This window comes from Nyctereutes procyonoides, unplaced genomic scaffold, assembly GCF_905146905.1.
Source record: "Nyctereutes procyonoides isolate TBG_1078 unplaced genomic scaffold, NYPRO_anot_genome, whole genome shotgun sequence".
In the NCBI taxonomy this organism is placed as follows: Eukaryota; Metazoa; Chordata; class Mammalia; order Carnivora; family Canidae; genus Nyctereutes; species Nyctereutes procyonoides.
In genome coordinates this window covers 66,189,192-66,207,076 of record NW_026575146.1, presented here as the reverse complement: position 1 = coordinate 66,207,076, position 17,885 = coordinate 66,189,192, and the positions used below count along the sequence as shown (strand labels likewise).

Here is a 17,885-nt window from a genome sequence, read left to right as displayed (position 1 = left end):
TCACACTGGACAAAAGCCCTTTGAATGTCATAAATGTGAGAAAGTCTTCAGCTGGAGCAGATCTGTGGCCCAGCATCAGAAAATTCATTCCCAGGGGACACCATGTGAGGGCAGTGAGTATCAGAAAACCCTCAGCAACTCTTTGGTTTTCATCTATCAGTGAACTGGGGATATGCCAAACATGGCAGAGACTTTCTGTCTGTCCTTGGTGTGGTGTTCTTCATCTGGCAGAGGGCCCTCTGAATGTCAGGAACTCAGGACCAGTGCAGAGCAGCCCCCTTGCTCATCATACGCCTCTCTGCAGTGTCACCCAGTTGGGTGAGAAAGCCAGAGTGAGCCTTAAAGAGGAGCAACAGCCCCTCCCATTCTCCATCATACAGGCTCCCACAGAAGTCCACCAGATGGTGGGAGAGATCCACAGGTTGGACGGTTTCAGCAAGCCTGGAACAGAGCTTGTTCCAGTTTTGCCAAGCAAAAATGAAAACAAAACAAAACAAACCTTAAAAAGATGCTTTTTGGGGGGCAGGTGGGTGGCTCAGTCAGTTGAGTCTGACTCTTAGTTTTGGGTCAGGTCATAATCTCGGAGTTCAGAGATTGAGCTCCACAGCGGGGATTCTGCTTCCCCTCTCTTTCCTTCTACCCCTGTCCCACTCCCTCCCGCCCCCCCACTGCTCATGAGCTTACTCTCTCTAAAATGAGTAAATAAATCTTTAAAAAACAAAGATGCTTTTTCAGTTGTTTGTGCCTTGTGTTAACTCAGGCCATATAGTTTTGGGTTATGTGGTTTTGTTTTGCTCCTCTGCCAGAAAGTAAAGTTTATAATGTTGAAATGTGCTGTGTCATAAAGTCGTGGTCTTTAAAAAGACTGTGTGTCATTCATCAGCTTCAGCATGAGGACTTCATTAAAATCAGTTGAGCCAGTGACATTTATGTAAGACTTTAGCACTTCATAAGCATTTACATACATTGTTTTGTTTATTCTCCTCAGCAGCCCTGAAATGCAGATATTTTTATCCCCACTTCATAGACAAGGAGCTGAGGTTTTTTAAAAAATACTTATTTATTTATATATTTAGGGAGAGGTGGAGGAGAAAGAATCCCAAGCAGACTCCTCATTGAGCATGAGCCCCATGCAGGGCATGATCTTATGATCCAGATATGACCTGAGCTGAACACAAGAGCCAGATGTTTAACTGCATCATCCAGGTGCCCCAAGGAGCTGAGATTTTGAGAGGTTAAACCACTTGCCTGAGGCCCCTAGCGGGAAGCCACTCATATTTCAGGATGAAAATACTAGAGTTAGCATATAGGGACAGAGTGGCAATAATCCCTCCATCCTTTTCAGCATATGCCAGGGCATTTACTGTAAGGAGGCAGCTCTAGAATGTAATGTCCTTGAAGAAGCAGGTTGAGCCATCTGGCTGACTTAGGGAAAGATGAAACGTAGGAGCTGGGCAGCCATTGCTCAGTCCAGACGTTGGTTATGTGCCTGCTGGAGCCATGCCTTTGTTCTGTCACAGGCATGAGCCTTTCACTTTTCCATACAGCCTCACTCAGGGGTTCTCTGTGGCCATCAGGATGTGGTCTGGCCTTGAAGCCTCTGAATTCACCCCCCCACAGCCCATCTTTCCAGGTTTATCTCCAGTCATTCCTGTGTTGTCCAAGCCAGCTTGTTCCGTGTCCTCAGCATCAGTACCCTCCAGGGCACCTCCTTACTGGCTGAATCAGAAGCAGCCTGTCTTCCCCTTATGCCCCCCATGGCAGCATGAACATTGTGTTGTCACTGTCCATGTCCTTGTTCAGAGCCCACCCTGGACCCAGAGGCCCTTTAGCACACTCTGTAGACCCATCTCCTGGCATGTGGCAGGGCCAAAATCGACAGGGAATGAATGAGTGAATCAATGAGACACCAAATACAAAATGACTGCAAGGAGGACGACTGGGTGGCTCAGTTGGTTACACATCTGCCTTCGGCTCAGGTCATGGTCCCCAGGGTTCTGAGATCAAGTCCTACATCGGACTCCCAACTCAGCAGGGAGCCTGCTTCTCCCTCTCCCCCCCTGCTTGTGCTCTCTCTCTCAAGTAAATAAAATCTTTTTTTTTTTTTTTGAATTACTGCAAGGGAGTTCCCAAGACCACTTTCAGGTTCCATGACTCACTAGGACTCCAGAACTCAAAAAAAGCTGAGATACTGTTTATTACAGTGAAAAGAATACAAATTATAACCACAAAGTTAGAAGGTACATAAACTGGAATCCAGGTAAAAACTTCCATTTGTCCTCTCCCAATGTAGTCACAGACTCTGTAGTACTCCCCGCAAGGCGTGACAATACACATGAAGTATTGGCAGCCAGGGAAGGTTACCCAAGCCTGGAGGCATTTATTGGGGGTTGGCCACATAGATGTGGAGTACCTGCATGACTGGCCTTAGTTCCTGAGCCTCCAGCTGTCTCAGAGATTAGCCTGATCCGGTGTGACTCAAGGTCCCATCATAAATCACACCTGGTGTAGCCTAAGGCTCCTGGTGAGGAAAGACACTTATCAGGCAGGATATTCCAAGGGCTTGGAGGTTCTCTCAGGAGCCAATCCCTAGGGCCTGTCAATTCTTTGTAATGTGCAGTTTGGACATCCCAGGTCTACTGAGTTCTACTCTTTGCTGCACAATGGCCCAGCGCAGCTGGTGACCAGTGATGCCTCCTTACCTAGCCAAGTGCCACAGCTACTACTACAGCACACAAGAGAGAAGAGGCTTCAGCCAACTGGAGGCAGTGTTGTTTGGGATGCTCCAGATTCCCCTACAAGAGGGCAAGACCACCTCAGGGGCTACATCTTCAGGAGAGCATCCTGTGTGAGCCCCAGGGACCAGGCTGAGAAGTAGGAGAAACTGGGCAGCTGGTAAGCCTTTGGGGCATCACATGGCATGGATGGGGCAGGCTTGCCACCCTTTCTGTAGGGTGGTTGGGCCTCAGAACCAGCTAAATCCAGCTCCATGAGTTTAAGTCCACTACAACCCAAATAAGCTCTGGGTCTCTACCCTCTGCCTCATATTCCTTATCTGTAAAATGGGATAGTGATCCCTTCCCTACAAGGATTTAACATGTTAACTTGTAGAGAAAGAGTATGTCCAGTATGAGTGCTGTTCTACCAGGAAACAGTCTCCAGTTGAGGCAGGTCAGTGATGGTCATAGATTGGCTGTGGTTGGGCAATGAGAATGATGTGCGGCCAACAGCTAGTGTGAATGGCCCTATGGGAACTTGGATGGTCATGTGGAGAGGACAGCAGTTGTAAAGCCATGGGCTTTTGGACTGGGAAGACCTGAGCTTTTCTGGCATCTGATGGTCAGGGCAGAGGCTGGCACAGCACCACATAGGAGCAGGGTCCTAGCCACAGAATGTCCCTGGGGCCATTCCTTCCCATAAGGATAGATGGTCTTCAAGTTCTTTTTTAATTTTTTAAAGAGAATTTTTTTAAGCTTTTATTTATTTATGATAGTCACACAGGTAGAGAGAGAGAGACAGAGACATAGGCAGAGGGAGAAGCAGGCTCCATGCACCGGGAGCCCGACGTGGGATTTGATCCCGGGTCTCCAGGATCGTGCCCTGGGCCAAAAGCAGGCGCTAAACCGCTGCACCACCCAGGGATCCCGGTCTTCAAGTTCTTTGCCCATTACCATTGATGGCTCACCTCTGTCTCATATCAAACATCTGTCTGCAAAGAGCTGTCCAGACACCATGCCAAGGGCAGGGGAGCCATGGGCACTGACTGCAGGAGGCAGAGGCTGGGCATCCAGGCCCAGCCAGACAATCCTGCCAAGGGGCAAGGGGGAGTCCATGGGGCCTCAAGGTTCTCACTTCTCTACTTGGGTGGCCCCTGGTAGGGTGTGTATCTGCACTTGAACACACCCTCACACATCGCACACTGACAAAAGATTCTCTCCATGACCAAGTTTCAGTCAGGTTGTTCTGAGCAGTTTTTGATGAGGCCTCAAACCTGGAGCTTCTGTGTCCATTATAGAGTCTAGCTAAGTCACTTTAGCAAGAATCTCCCACCTTCCATATGTGTTTACTCTGGTTCCTCCTCCTCCCCCTCTCCCCAGTGATATCTGCACACCCTGGCCTGCCTTCAGCAAGAATCCTGTTCGACACCCCCTTTCCCCTGACATTTCCTCTTAGTAACTGTTTTTCCACTGACCCCCATGCTGCTCCCTGACTATAAATCTCCACTTGTCCCTAGTGGAATCAGAGTTGAGCCCTAACCTAACCCCCAGTATATCCCAGAATGTGACTGTCATACACAGTCTGGGACCTTCATGCTCTATCAGGCCCTCCTGGGCACCACATCTCTGTCTCACAGACACCATTACACAATGTGACAGCATTACACAGAATGCTGCAGGATTATCACATATGGTGACTAACACGGAGGTCTCTCTCACACACACACAGAACTACCCACACACGTGGTCATAGGGAATGACACATGCAATCTACCTCTAGGACACTTATAGTCGCACAGGACAAACACATGGAATCACCTGTATACGGTCACAGAAAGCAACACACACTATATAGGATGCACACTCTTCACACCAACACCCGCACTCCTTACCTTCACGCACCATGCACGGTGCTGCCTCCTGCACAGACCCCGGCCCAACTCTCCGCTCTCCGCCACCACAACCCCATAAAGGCCCACCCTTCAGCCAGCTGTCCCGTTCAGACTACAACTCCAGGCGAGCCCCGGGACGCGCAGGGAGGACGCGAGGCCTTCTGGGGATTGTGGTCCAGAAGAACGAGACGGCGGCGTGGGTGCTTTGGGGGCCGCGGAGCTCGAGACGCGAGACCTGATGAAAACCGTAATCCTGGCTAGCAGGCGCGGCTGCTGGACAGCGCAGCGCATTCTGGGAGTCATGGTCCCGGCGAGCGGGCGCGCAGGCGGCCTAAACTAGGAGGCGCCTCCGAGAGCACTCCCGGAAGTGGCCGCAGCTGCGCGGGTGAGGGGGTTGCTAGGGGTGCGGTCCGCTGGAGTCGCGGCGGGAAAGGAAAGCGCCAGGCCCCGAAGCTCGCGGCGGCCTGAGCCAGACGGGCGGGCCCTACCCGCCGACGGGGCTTGAAGCGCTAACCACCAGCGGCGCGGCTGGAGGACCGACTGACGGACGCACGGACCAAGTGTGGAACTCCCTGTCGGATGTGGGAGCCGCTGACTGGGACGCAGCCTGCCTGTGGGCTCCGGCAGGGGCCACATCGCGGGCGTGCGTTTCTGACTGGTAGCCTGGGAGTGGGGGCGGTCTTCGGATGTCCTATGCGGCTGACCAAGACGGTGGCCTGAGTTTCCAGGGGATCCTGTGATGTTATGAGTGAGAGGGTGGGGGTGTGGCTGGCCGTGTGACCTCAGGTGTGACTGCGAGCATCTATCGTGTGACTGACGGGCCGAGATTATGAGTGGCTGTGCCGGAATCCTCCGCTGTGACGGCGCTGCTGTGAGGGCCTGTGTTTACGGGACTAACTGCATTTTGTGCGTCTGGGCATAGTTTGGAGTATGACTGACACCGTGCCTGAGATAGGGTGTGTGTGTGACTGTGTGATTGACTAAGATTTTGTCAGGCCTACTGAAATTTGGGTGATTTGCAGAGAGTTCACCAAGTAGGTGACAGGGACTTTGTGCTTTGTGTGTCTGCAGTTGGAGTTATTTGACAACCCGTAGCAGGGTTTATGGATATGTCCCCCAGCACCTGTGGACTTAAGTCTGGCAGTCAACAGATTGGTTGTTTACCACATGTTTGCTGTGTGCCAGACCTGTACTGGACATCTGTCATGGATCACCTTGGGTAACCTCACAGCAGCTCTCTGAGGTAGGTGCCAGCTAATAGGGTGACTACATGTAAGAACCATTCTCCTCAGTTGGTTAAACACTCAAGGTTTGGAGACCTTGACCTGATGTGAGGTCACCATGTTGGGAATGGGCTGAGGCAGGTGGGTGTACATGTGTCTCAGAGACTGTTATCAGTGATTTTCCAGGACAGGAGCTCCAGAGGTACAAAAAGGAGCTTGGAATCTTGCTGCATTTATTGTCATCCCTACAATTCCTGCTTCCCCTCCCCCTGTATGGTGATTCCCCACATCTGTGGGTGACCATGCTCAGCCTTTCCTCGTTCCTCCATTTGCTTAGCACCCATCTATAATGTACTTGACATAGACCGTGCCCTGGGAACTGTTGCTACAGCAAGAGCAAGCCGTCTCTCTGGGACAACATGTGGTTATAGCCAGAGCTGGGTAAAGAGAGACCCAGAGCCCTCAGAAGGATACTTAACTTGCTCCCAAGTGCTTGGACAGTTCTTGGAGAAGATGGCAGGTAAAGTGCCATTTGGAGGACTAGGAAGAATTAAGTGCAGAGAGAGATTTTAGAACAAGAGGATAACAGGGACAAAGGCTGAGAAAATGGGGATTGAGAGTAATGGCAAGGTGACAAGAGGCTCAAGAGAGCTTCATGATGGAGTTGGGGGCTAAAACACAGTTTTGCCAGAAGTTGCCAGCTACCACTGAAAGGTTTTAGGGTTGGGGTTTATTTTACAAACGTTTGCTTGTCCCTATGCCCACGGCCATGGCTCAAGTGCAACATTTGTTATCTCTTTAAGTTTAGCTATCTTAGCAGTGTAAAGTGGTATTTCATTGTGGGTTTGATTCGCATTTCTCTGGTAGCCGTGATGAGCAACTTTTCATGTCGCCTGTTGGCCATTTGTATATCTTCTTTGAAGAAATGTCTAGTCAAAATCTTTGCCCATTCTTTAACTGGTTTATTTGTCTTTTTATTATGGAGTTGTTTAGATACAGGTACCTTTTCAGGTATATAATTTGCAAATATTTCCTGACATTTTGTGGGTTGCCTTTTTGCTTTCTTGATGGTGTCCTTCAAATTGGGAAAGTTTTTAATTTTGATGAAGTTGTTTTTCTACTTTATCTTTCATCATTTATCCAGGAAGCCTTTGCACTTTTCTAATTGAAGTATAGTTAACATACAGTAATATATTAATTTCAGCTGCACAACATAGTGATTCAACATTTATATACAGTATAAAATGATCACCATAATAAGTCTAGTTACCATCTCTTACCATACAAAGTTGATACGATATCATTATCTGTATTACATGTACTATACCTTACTTCCCCATGACCTATTTATTTTATAACTGTTAGTTTGTACCTCTTGATCCCTTTCACCCAGTCCCAAACCCCCTTCTCCTCTGGCAGCCATCAGTCTGTTTTCTGTATATATGCAGCTAGTTTTGTTTTGTATGTCTGTCAGGTTTAATCCGATTGGTAGTCAGATGAGGGGATCCCTGGGTGGCGCAGCGGTTTAGCGCCTGCCTTTAGCCCAGGGCGCGATCTTGGAGACCCGGGATCGAATCCCACGTCGGGCTCCCGGTGCATGGAGCCTGCTTCTCCCTCTGCCTGTGTCTCTGCCTCTCTCTCTCTCTCTGTGTGTGTGACTATCATAAATAAATTAAAATTAAAAAAAAAAAGAAAGAAAAAAAAAAGGTAGTCAGATGAAATAGGCTCCGCAAAAGTGGTCGAAACAGGCTTTTAATGGGACTCAGGCTTTTATTGGGACTGGCTCTCGCTCTCCACTCTCTGGTGAGGTTCTGTGGCCTGCAGGGGAGAGAGAGAGCGAGAGAGCAGGGAGTCTCCCGTGGGGAAGTTGCACATAGGGGAGTGTAAGCAGGCTTTTTAAGAGGGGAGGGGTAAGGGGTTGTGTGTCTGTATGGGGTGATAGGTATTAAGACATATTACTGGTGAAATCAGTATGGGGGATAACTGCTCATGCCCTTTTGTGGGGTCTGGGTAAAGTACAGTTCAGGTTTCCTGCATAGGTCCAGTCTCCCCCTGATGTCTGTCTTCAGGCAGTCTGCTGGTGATGGGAAAGTTCTGAGGTGGGGGCAACAAGGTGGAGGGTCCGCCCCCATTTTGTTGGTGCCTCTCGATCCCCCTTGATCCCGCCGGCCCAACAAGGTCCATTTGTTTTGTTTTTTTGATTCCACATGTAAGTGAAATCATATGGTATTTATCTTTCTCTGACTTATTTCGTTTAGCATAATACCCTCAGGGTCCATCAGTGTTATCATTCATGCCAAGATTTTGTTCTTTTTTAATGGCTGAGTAATATTCCATTATATATATGTGCCACATCATCTTTATCCATTCATCTATCGATGGACACTTAGGTTGTGTCCATATCTTAGCTATTATAAATAATGCTGCAATGTATACAGGGGTGAATATAGTTTTTCAAGTTAGTGTTTTCATTTTCTTTGGATAAATGCCCAGAAATGGAATTGCTGGATTGTATAGTAGTTTTTAATTTTTGCATTTTTTTAAGTTTATGCAGAACACTGGCCAAATTAACTATACACAGGGTCACAAACCAAGTCTCAGCAAATTTCAAAAGATTGAAATTGACTAAAGCACGTTTTCTGAGTACAATAGACTTAATCTGGAGATCAGTAATAAAAAGACAACTAGAAAACCCCAATTTTTTGGAAATGAAATTGCAGATTTCTAAATAACCCACAACAGAAATTAGAAAATATTTTGAACTCATTAAATGATAATGAAAGTGCAACATCAAACTTGTGGGTATGCAGCTAATGCTCGCTGTGTTTAGAAGGAAATTTATAGCCTTAAGTATGTGTAATAGAAAAGAGGAAAGAAAGGCTGAAAGTCAATTATGTAAGTACCCATTGCAAAAGCTACAAAATAATTAGCAAATAAAGTGAGAGAATGAGCATTTGGTTCCCTGAGGAGTGTGTGTGAGATAGGAGGATGACCTGGTTCTGTGTGGGAGGAGCAGGCTGTAAGGAGACTGGCCCTGGGGTCAGGCTCCCTCGATTTGTAGCTCAGCTTCCCAGTCCCTTCAGTATCTGGGAGACTTTGGGCAAATCTTTTCTTCCTGTGTATCTGCTTTCATATCCATATAATGGAAAGTAAGTTCCTACCCCCTGAGTTTGTTGTGGGTTTTAAATTAGTTACTATATGCAAATGTTTAGAATGGTGCCTAACACCTGATTATTTTGAGCATCTATGTCTCTGTGAGAGTGAGTCACATCTCACAGGCTCCAAGCCTGCATCTGCTGTGTTTAATGGTGTGAGCAGAGCTCCAAGTTCCACATGATGATAAAGTTCTGGCATTCCTGCAGATCCAGTTCCAACACTCCAGCCAACCTGTGCCTCACTTTTTTGCTGCTGCTTGATGGCCATGCCCAAGAGCCCTCTGAGCCCAGTGCTCTGGGAACAAGATGGCTTTCTACATGTGAAGGTGGAGGATGAGGAGGCCAGCCTCTCTGAGATCCAGGAATCTAGCCTTGGCCACACTGCCCACCCTGAGACTGCACGTCTTCGCTTCCGGCACTTCTGCTATGAAGAGGCATCCAACCCACATGAGGCCCTGGCCCAGCTCCGTGAACTCTGCCACCAGTGGCTGCAGCCTGAAGCACACTCCAAGGAGCAAATGCTGGAGCTATTGGTGTTGGAGCAGTTCCTGGGTGCACTGCCCCCCAAGATCCAGTCCTGGGTGGGTGCCCAGCTCCCCAAGAGTGGTGAGGAGGCTGCCATGCTGGTGGAAGGTCTGACTCAGGCATTCGACAAGAGAGGTGAGGGGGAACAACAGCACACTTAGAGCAAAGCCTGTACTGGAATGTAGGAGTGCAGGGTTTAGGCTTGGGGGCTCTAATGCACGCACTTGTCACCTTTGTACTTCACCCAAACTCTTTTATTTTTTTTTTTAAGTTTGAGAGAGAGAGAGAGAGAGCAGAAGCAGGGGGAGGGGCAGAGGGAGAAGGAGAAGCAGACTCCCTGCTGAGCCAAGAGCCCAACAGGCTCAGTCCCAGTACCCTGAGATCATGACCCGAGCCGAAGGCAGACACTTAGCCGACTGAGCTACCCAGGCACCCTTAGCTTTACTCTTAAGTATCTTCTATCCTCATTGGAGACAAAGTTGGCTCAGCAACCCAGGCTTATTTCTTATTAATGTAGAAACCCCAGGGGAGAATAGTAAAAGGTTCTTAGCCTGAACCCCACTGAACTGGTTGGGGTCTTGTATTTGCCTTTGGCTGACCAGATCCCAGGGATGGACATGAGCAAAGAATACCAGGCTGCTGGGGACTGGAAGCCTGTGGGGGTGAGGGTGACAGAAATGTCAGGTATGTCCCCTCTGCTGGTCTCTAGGATCTGTGTGAATCAGACCTGCCCTTAGCTAGAGTGGTCACTGTTGCTCTGGGGGACCCACATTTATGTCCCAGCCCAGGGAGGTTCTAGAGTAAGCAGCCATAAGACAGTTAAGAGCAGGGAGTGAAGGCTCCTCCCAGAAGGACCTGGCCCAATTTGGCCTGGCCTGATGGTAGCAGATAGTGTGTGTATGCCAGGACCAGGGAGAAGGCGTGCTGTGGGTAGGGGGAACAGAAATATCATCAGGGTTTGGTAGATCCAACCACTGCTCCTCTCCCTCCTGGCCACATGACTTTCTTGTGCCTCAGTTTCCCTGTCAATAAAATGGGAATTGCAGTCATAATACCTATTCAGCGTCATTGAGAGGCGTAAATGAGGCATTACCTGTGCAGCACATGAAACAGTGCCTGGCACAGATTAAACACAGTGGAAACTGTAGCTATTAGGATGATTTCTTTTTTTTTAAGCTCCTTGAAAAACAGACCTTTCTGGAGAGGTTGATCATGTTCCTTGGCCCTATCAGCTATGCATAAGCAGAGGTCACAGGGACAGGGAGAGGAGGTAATGACCCCATTCCCCTGCAGGGTCGAGAAATTTGTGAGAGAAAAGGCAATATGGCACTGAGACAAGGAGAAAGAGCTGGCAGTCCAGGCAGAGGGAATGGTGGGGGTAAAAGCCTCGGTGGTATGATATGGACCAGTGCATTCTGGAAAGAGCAGGTTGTACGATATTTTTGGAATAGAGGAAGAAAGGGGATGTGAGACCAAGCATGTGGCTGGGGAGGTTGGGTGAGAACCTCTGTGGGCTTAGAGGAGGAAAGCTGAAATCTACAGCTGAAATCTCAGCTTGGCCACTAGCTAACTGTGTGATCTCGTACCAGTTAGTTACGCAAGAACTTCCTTCAGCTGGGCCTTACTTTCCTTGTGTGAAGTTCAGTTGTTGCAGTATGTCCTGTGAGAGCAGACTAAAGCTGAAATGAGGCAATGGAAATTACCCGCTGTACTTGGAAACTAGCACATAACAAGAGCCTAGTAATGACCAGCAGCCTTGGGAGGCGAGCAGTATAGTATCCCTCTCTTCCAGGTGGGGAAGCAGGTCCAAGTGAAGGTAAGATTGCCCAAGGCCCCAGAGCTGGCTAGTGGCTGCTGCCCCCATCTCTTCCTGAATTCTGTCCAGTACATGATGCTATTAAGTGTCCGTAGGTGCCCTGTGCACCCATCAAGGGTCAGTTCAGGCATCTACTACCTCATTCACAACCAGTCTCCTGCCACCTTTTAACTACACTCTGCCTTCACAGCCATTTATAAAGAGTGGGCCCCAGGCCTCCTGGGGGCTTAAAGAGGCCAAGTGGGCATGTCACCCACTCACCCTCAGCAGCTGTTGTCTACTTAGGGCTCAAGGTAGAGTCGACTGGAGAAAATTGCACAGTTGTCAGCATCTGGAATTGATTCCCTCATTTAGCCAGTATTTAATGAACATTTGCAAAAAATCCTCAGTAGGCTGTCCAAACCCCCGGAGAAAGGTACTGCCCAGAGGGAGTGAGTACACAGGCACTGGGCAAGCACAAGCCCCTGTGCATGCTTACTTGCTCTCACTTCAACCTCAGGGTCTTCCTTCTGACTCTGGAGCCAAAATCAGCAGCCTTGAAGAATGGAGAATTTGGGGAGAAGGGAGGATTGGAACTTGTGATCCAATTTTCGATGGTGTAGGAGGGCAGCCCTATGCCCTTTTGTCATTGAGGATACCAAATGAGAAACTCTTCTTTGGAAACAGGCCCAAATGTCAGGAGTGTCTATGTCTCCCCTTAGAGAGTGAGACCTCAGGGCCCAGGCTGAGTGGGGGAAGCCCCGTGTGGAAAGAGTGGTGACGCTGTGGTTTGGATTGTTTCAGGATGGGACCTAGGAGCCAAGCTCTCAGAGGCAAGCTGCAAGCAGAGTGATTTGGAAGAGTCAGAGTCATTAAACAGGGCCACTGAAACCCTCATGAGAGGTGTTACCCTGGGACTCACCTGTGGTGATGCTTGTGAACCTGAGGGCAGCTCAGAGAGGCAGGCAGGACTCTCAGGGGAAATCTGGACAAAGTCTGTCCCCCAAGAGATGGATTTCAGGGAAACTTCAGAGCCTCACAAGGATGTTCTCACAGACCAACCTAGCTGTGAATCTGGTGCCTTGGGGAATAGTCCCAATGTGTGGCCAAATTTCACCTCACAAGATAAGACACCAGAAGAGAAATTTGATCCACTGGATGGCGATAGGACAGAGCCTCCATACATATACTCAGGGAGGAATTCTTCCAAGTGTGGTGAATGTGGGAAAACATTCCAGAACTCCTCAGCCCTTGAGACACACCAGAAGAGCCATTCTCGGAAGACACCCTATACTTGTAGTGAGTGTGGGAAAGCCTTTAGCCGGAGCACTCACTTGACCCAGCATCAAGTCATCCACACAGGGGCAAAGCCCCATGAGTGTAAAGAGTGTGGGAAGGCCTTTAGCCGAGTCACCCACCTAACTCAGCACCAGAGGATCCACACTGGAGAAAAACCCTACAAGTGTGAGGAATGTGGCAAAACTTTCAGCCGCAGTACTCATCTCACTCAGCACCAGCGAGTGCACACAGGGGAGAGGCCCTATGAATGTGATGAGTGTGGGAAGGCCTTCAGTCAGAGCACCCATCTGACTCAGCATCAGCGCATCCACACTGGGGAGAAGCCCTACAAGTGTGATGCTTGTGGGAGAGCCTTCAGTGACTGCTCAGCTCTGATCCGCCACCTGAGAATCCATTCTGGAGAGAAACCATATCAGTGTAAGATTTGTCCGAAGGCTTTTGCACAGAGCTCCTCCCTCATTGAGCACCAGAGGATCCATACAGGAGAGAAGCCGTACAAATGCAGCGACTGTGGGAAGGCCTTTAGCCGCAGCTCGGCCCTCATGGTTCACTTGAGGATCCACATCACAGTGCTGCAGTAACCAAAGAAAGCCCTTGGGACCCAGAATAACAACTTCTCCTCAGAGGCTCAACATTTAAGAGAAACCCTAAATTCCAAAGAACAAAGAATGGGATGGGTGATTGATAGTACCCTAAAATGATAAGGTGCTTAAGGGCAGACTCTGGGGCTATCTGGGAACAACTCTGCTTTTGGAGACCCAGATGGAGGTGCCTGATGAACACAAAGCTATTCAGGTCAGCTGAAGAAGTAAGCTTCCAGAAGGATCCTGCTTCTCTTCATACCCCATTCAGGTCCATCAGAGAAGGGACAGCTGAGCTGAGAACTTGTATTGGTCTTCAGAGCCAGGGCAATTAGGATGAAGTTTCTGTTGGGACTCAGTGGTCCCAAGATGCTCTGAGCAGACAGGCTCCAGCTTCATGTTCCCATGTAGCTGCTCTTCCTGCCTTTTCCTCTTTTGTTTAACCCAGGAGGGATGCTGGCCCATGCCCACCTCTGTGCCTTCACACATACTCTTTTACTCCACCTATTCATGTCTAACTCCAAGGCCAACCTGTGAGGCAGCCTGTTCTGTGAGGCTTTCTCCAGGCCCTCAGTCTCTCTCCCACTCTCCGTTAATCGAGGGTACAGCATGATATTTGCCCAGCATCTGTTTCTCCTTGCCCTCTCCAATATCCCACCAGTCATCAGCCCTGATGGTTTTATCAAAAATTCACCTCTAATCTGTCTTCTCTGCCATTTTCACTTCTTTGAGCTCTCATCTCCTCTCATCTGGATTACACCTGGAGTCTCCTACCTTCATTCTCTCCCCTGACTTCCTTCACTGTTTCATTCTCCACACCAGCCTCCAGGGGGTTCTTTCTGTAATCCAAACCTGATTGTGTCACTCCGTCATGGAAAGCTCTCCAGTGCATCACCTTCGGTGGCAAAGCTTCCTGAACGATTACAAGTATGCCGAGACATAAGTCTTTCTGAGCCCCAAACAACCTCTCCAGCTATAGGTGCATGTGAATATTGTCATTTTGCTGTGTGTGCAGTTATGTGAAAGTAGTTTCAAAATACTGTCCTTTAGGATATATGTCAAACTCTTTCACCTGCCATTCACGATCAGCCTCATCTACTGTAGTAGCCCCCACCTTCTACACACCAGCCATGTGGAATACTTGTGGTTCTTAAAGAAGCCATATTTTTCCTACCCATGTGCCTCTGTACCTATACCTGGAAACCTCCTCTCTCCCCCCACAACTCAGATGTTTCACGTCTCTCTCTCTAACAAAGCCTTCTCTGCCTCCTTGAGCAGACATCAACTTGCCTTCTCTGCTTTCAGAGCACCTCCTTAACTTCTCTTTAACTGCCTACCATGTTGTATTTACTCCTTGAAGAGCTTGAAGTCTGTGTCTCCCAAAGACACTGTGAGCTTCCAAGAGCAGGGGCCATGTCTTACTCTCAGTATCCATAGCACAGGATGCAATAGGCTCTGACCAATGTCTGTTGAATGAATATACTGGGACTGGTGCCTTCCTGGAGGCAGTCACCATGGTCCACTCTGGAACCTAATATATGTCTTTGCTGTCTCCTCAGCACCCTGCAGGACAAGAACAATCTGATTTTCCCAGAGCCCCAGCACCCAGACAAGCCTGGCATACCATGGCCTCAATAAAATGTTACGGTATTTTAAGTCTACCCTTTCTCTCGCCCCAGAATCCCCCTGGACTCAGTGGTTGCCAACATGCTGTTAGTGCTCTCTCTCTGCTCTCTCTGGCCTTTTCTCACAGTTCTATATCCTCTTTCAGGGTCCATGTCTGTAACTAGATGTCACAGCCTCTGTTCTTAACTGTCAGGGTGTTAGTCTTCATCTCTTTCTCTGATGATCCCACCATGTGTTAACCATTTGATCTGCCATATGGTTTTGTACTGTTCATCGTCACCATCTCTCCCTATGTTTCACCGTGTATCTTGGACTTGTTCCCTCCATGTCACAAGTAAACAGTCACACAGACCAACCAAGGAGTGAGGTTCAGAACAGGAAGGCTGAGACCCAGGGAAACCGAAATCTTGTGCCAGTATCTGAGAGAGTCCCCGATACACCTACACACAGGCAGACTGCCAGGTATAATGAGACCAAGGCTGAGAGACTCAGAGACGGTTGACAGATGTAGGGAAAAGCTCAGAGATGGTAGATACACATTCCTAGTGAAATGATCACACAGGCCTCCAACAAACCTGCAGGCAGTGGAAAAGATGTGGGACTAAAGTTAGGCTACAGAGCCCCACTCCTCCCCAAGGCTGCTTTTGGGACTTGGATAAGTGACTTCCTTGAACTTCAGTGACCTGCTCATCTGTAAAGCATGAATAAGATGACCTGACTTGTGCAGCAGCCAAACCAAGGCCTGGCCACCAGCTTGTAGCATCAATCTCCACCTCTTTCTGTCCCTATCTTCCTGCTCTTTGGCACTGAAGAACTGACTCTCCACCCCCTGGCACTCTGAGCATCTCCAGCACTCACTTTGTCACGAGATGTGTCTTCCCATGTTTATCTAAAGAGGAAGTCATGGGGGCAAAGAATCTTTATTAAGGATCTACATGCATTGTCCAGTCTGCTAAATATTATGTACATCATCTCACAACACTTAGGGTAGGATGACCATTCCCACTTTCTAGAGGAAGGGACTTGGGGTTGGAGAATGTGAGTGGCCAAGTTTATACTGCCAGAGACTGGAAGCATTGAGATTTGAAAACCTATCCAAATATGTCAGCAATTTCAATAAGCATCACTATATTCAACAAACCAAGGAAGACAAATATTAACATTAGATTTCAAATCCGGATATAATGTTCTTTAGAATAAACACATCTAAAGTGGAAAAGTTGAGGGTAAAGGAATAGAAAAGGATATACAAGGCAGACATGAATCTGAAGAAAGACAACAGAGCCATATTAATTTTGACAAAATAGATATAGACACAGAAAAGCATTAGTAGGGTCATAGATCACTATGTTTTTTTATAAAAAGAACAATTCATTAAAAGATGTGATAGTTTGAAACCAGACAGAAATGGATTGAAATGTGTTGAAATCATAGAAATGGATAAGACCATATGTGTAGTTGGAAATGCTACCACATTCTTTGTGATAACAGAATATTTGAAGAAATAATTACTAAAACTTTCCAAATTTGGCAAAAGTTGTCAATTTACAGGTTTAGAAAGCTCAGTGAACCCCAAACAGCATAATCTCAAAGAAACCCATACCTGCACATATCATAATCGAACTGATGAAAACAAAACATTTAAAAATTTTGAAAACAGTCTGTGGGGATCCCTGGGTGGCGCAGCGGTTTGGCGCCTGCCTTTGGCCCAGGGCGCGATCCTGGAGAACCGGGATCAAGTCCCACGTCGGGCTCCCGGTGCATGGAGCCTGCTTCTCCCTCTGCCTGTGTCTCTGCCTCTCTCTCTCTCTCTCTCTGTGTGACTATCATAAATAAATAAAAATTAAAAAAAAAAAGAAAGAAAACAGTCTGTGAAAAACTAAGCATTATATAAAGGTCAATGCAAAAGATTATGGGTTTCTTGTCAGAAATATTGGAAGCCAGAAGGCAGAGAAACAACATGTTTAAAGTGCTGGGGGGAAAAAACCCTGTGAATCCAAAATTGACATCAGGAAGGAGAGTAAAATACAGGATTCCTGGGTGGCTCCACGGTTCACCACCTGTCGTCAGCCCAGGGCATGATCCTGGAGTCCTGGGATCGAGTCCCACATCAGGCTCCTTGCTTGGGGTCTGCTTCTCCCTTTGCCTGTGTCTCTGCCTCTCTCTCTCTCTCTCTCTCTCTCTCTCTCTCTCTCTCATGAATAAATAAATAACATCTTTAAAAAAAAAGGAAAAAAAAAAGGAAGGAGAGCAAAATTAAAACATTTTCAAATGATGTAAAACTAACAGTCTTTTGCCAGCTGGCTAAAAGCGTTGTTTTGGTGGAAGGAAACTGATAACAGAAGGAAAATTGGAACCTTGGTAATGAAGAAAGAGTAATACATTGCAAATATTTGATCTTTAAGATACATGAGTGTTTTTTATAAAAAGATATACATGGCTGTTGAAAACAAAATTTATAACAGTGGAGTTTTCAGTGTATGTTGATATGTATATGACTACAACATAAAGAGGGGAGAGTATCAAAATTCATTCAGTGATATATTTGAGATCTGTATATTTTAATGCATATACATTATGTCTCAAAGATATAAAGTTGTCATATCACTAGGTTGTACAACTGAAACTAATGCAATATTGTATGTCAGCTATACTAAAAAAAATTGAAAAATAAAAGGATGAAGAAAGATATAATCAAAAAATGTTAGAGTGACTATATTAATATCCCAAGTAAACTTCAGAACAAGGAAAATTACCAATGATAAAGAGAGACATTACATAATGATAAATGTCAATCTACCAAAAAGACATAATTCCAAATATGTATGCATCTTAACAACAAAGTCCTAATATATATGAAGCAAAAAGAGAACAGAAGGGAAATAATAAATAAATTCATAATTATAATTGGGGACTTCTACACCCTTCTTTCTAGAATCAACAGAACAAGTAGATAGGAAATCAGGATACAGAAGAACTGAACAACAGCCACCAACTGGATATGATTGATGAAGTCGCCAGTATTTAAATATTGCCAATTATTTTTTTATGCACAAAGAAGTAATCTCCTAT

General features: G+C 47.2%; 1 protein-coding gene across 5 annotated transcripts; it reads left to right on the top strand.

Moving 5' to 3' along the window:
* The first annotated feature begins 672 nt into the window (after positions 1-672).
* On the top strand, positions 673-17,000 carry ZSCAN22 (zinc finger and SCAN domain containing 22). Of its 5 annotated transcripts, none has more exons than XM_055309701.1 (4): positions 673-2,895; positions 4,098-5,852; positions 9,195-9,647; positions 12,112-17,000. In XM_055309701.1, exons 3-4 carry the CDS (start codon positions 9,248-9,250, stop codon positions 13,185-13,187), a joined length of 1,476 nt encoding a protein of 491 aa, XP_055165676.1. In that variant the 5' UTR covers positions 673-2,895; positions 4,098-5,852; positions 9,195-9,247; the 3' UTR covers positions 13,188-17,000. The 5 variants fall into 5 exon arrangements, with proteins under 5 accessions (XP_055165676.1, XP_055165677.1, XP_055165674.1 ...); XM_055309702.1 differs by having other exon boundaries at positions 673-4,994; positions 5,681-5,852; XM_055309699.1 differs by having other exon boundaries at positions 673-5,252; positions 5,681-5,852.
* Positions 17,001-17,885: the final 885 nt, after the last annotated feature.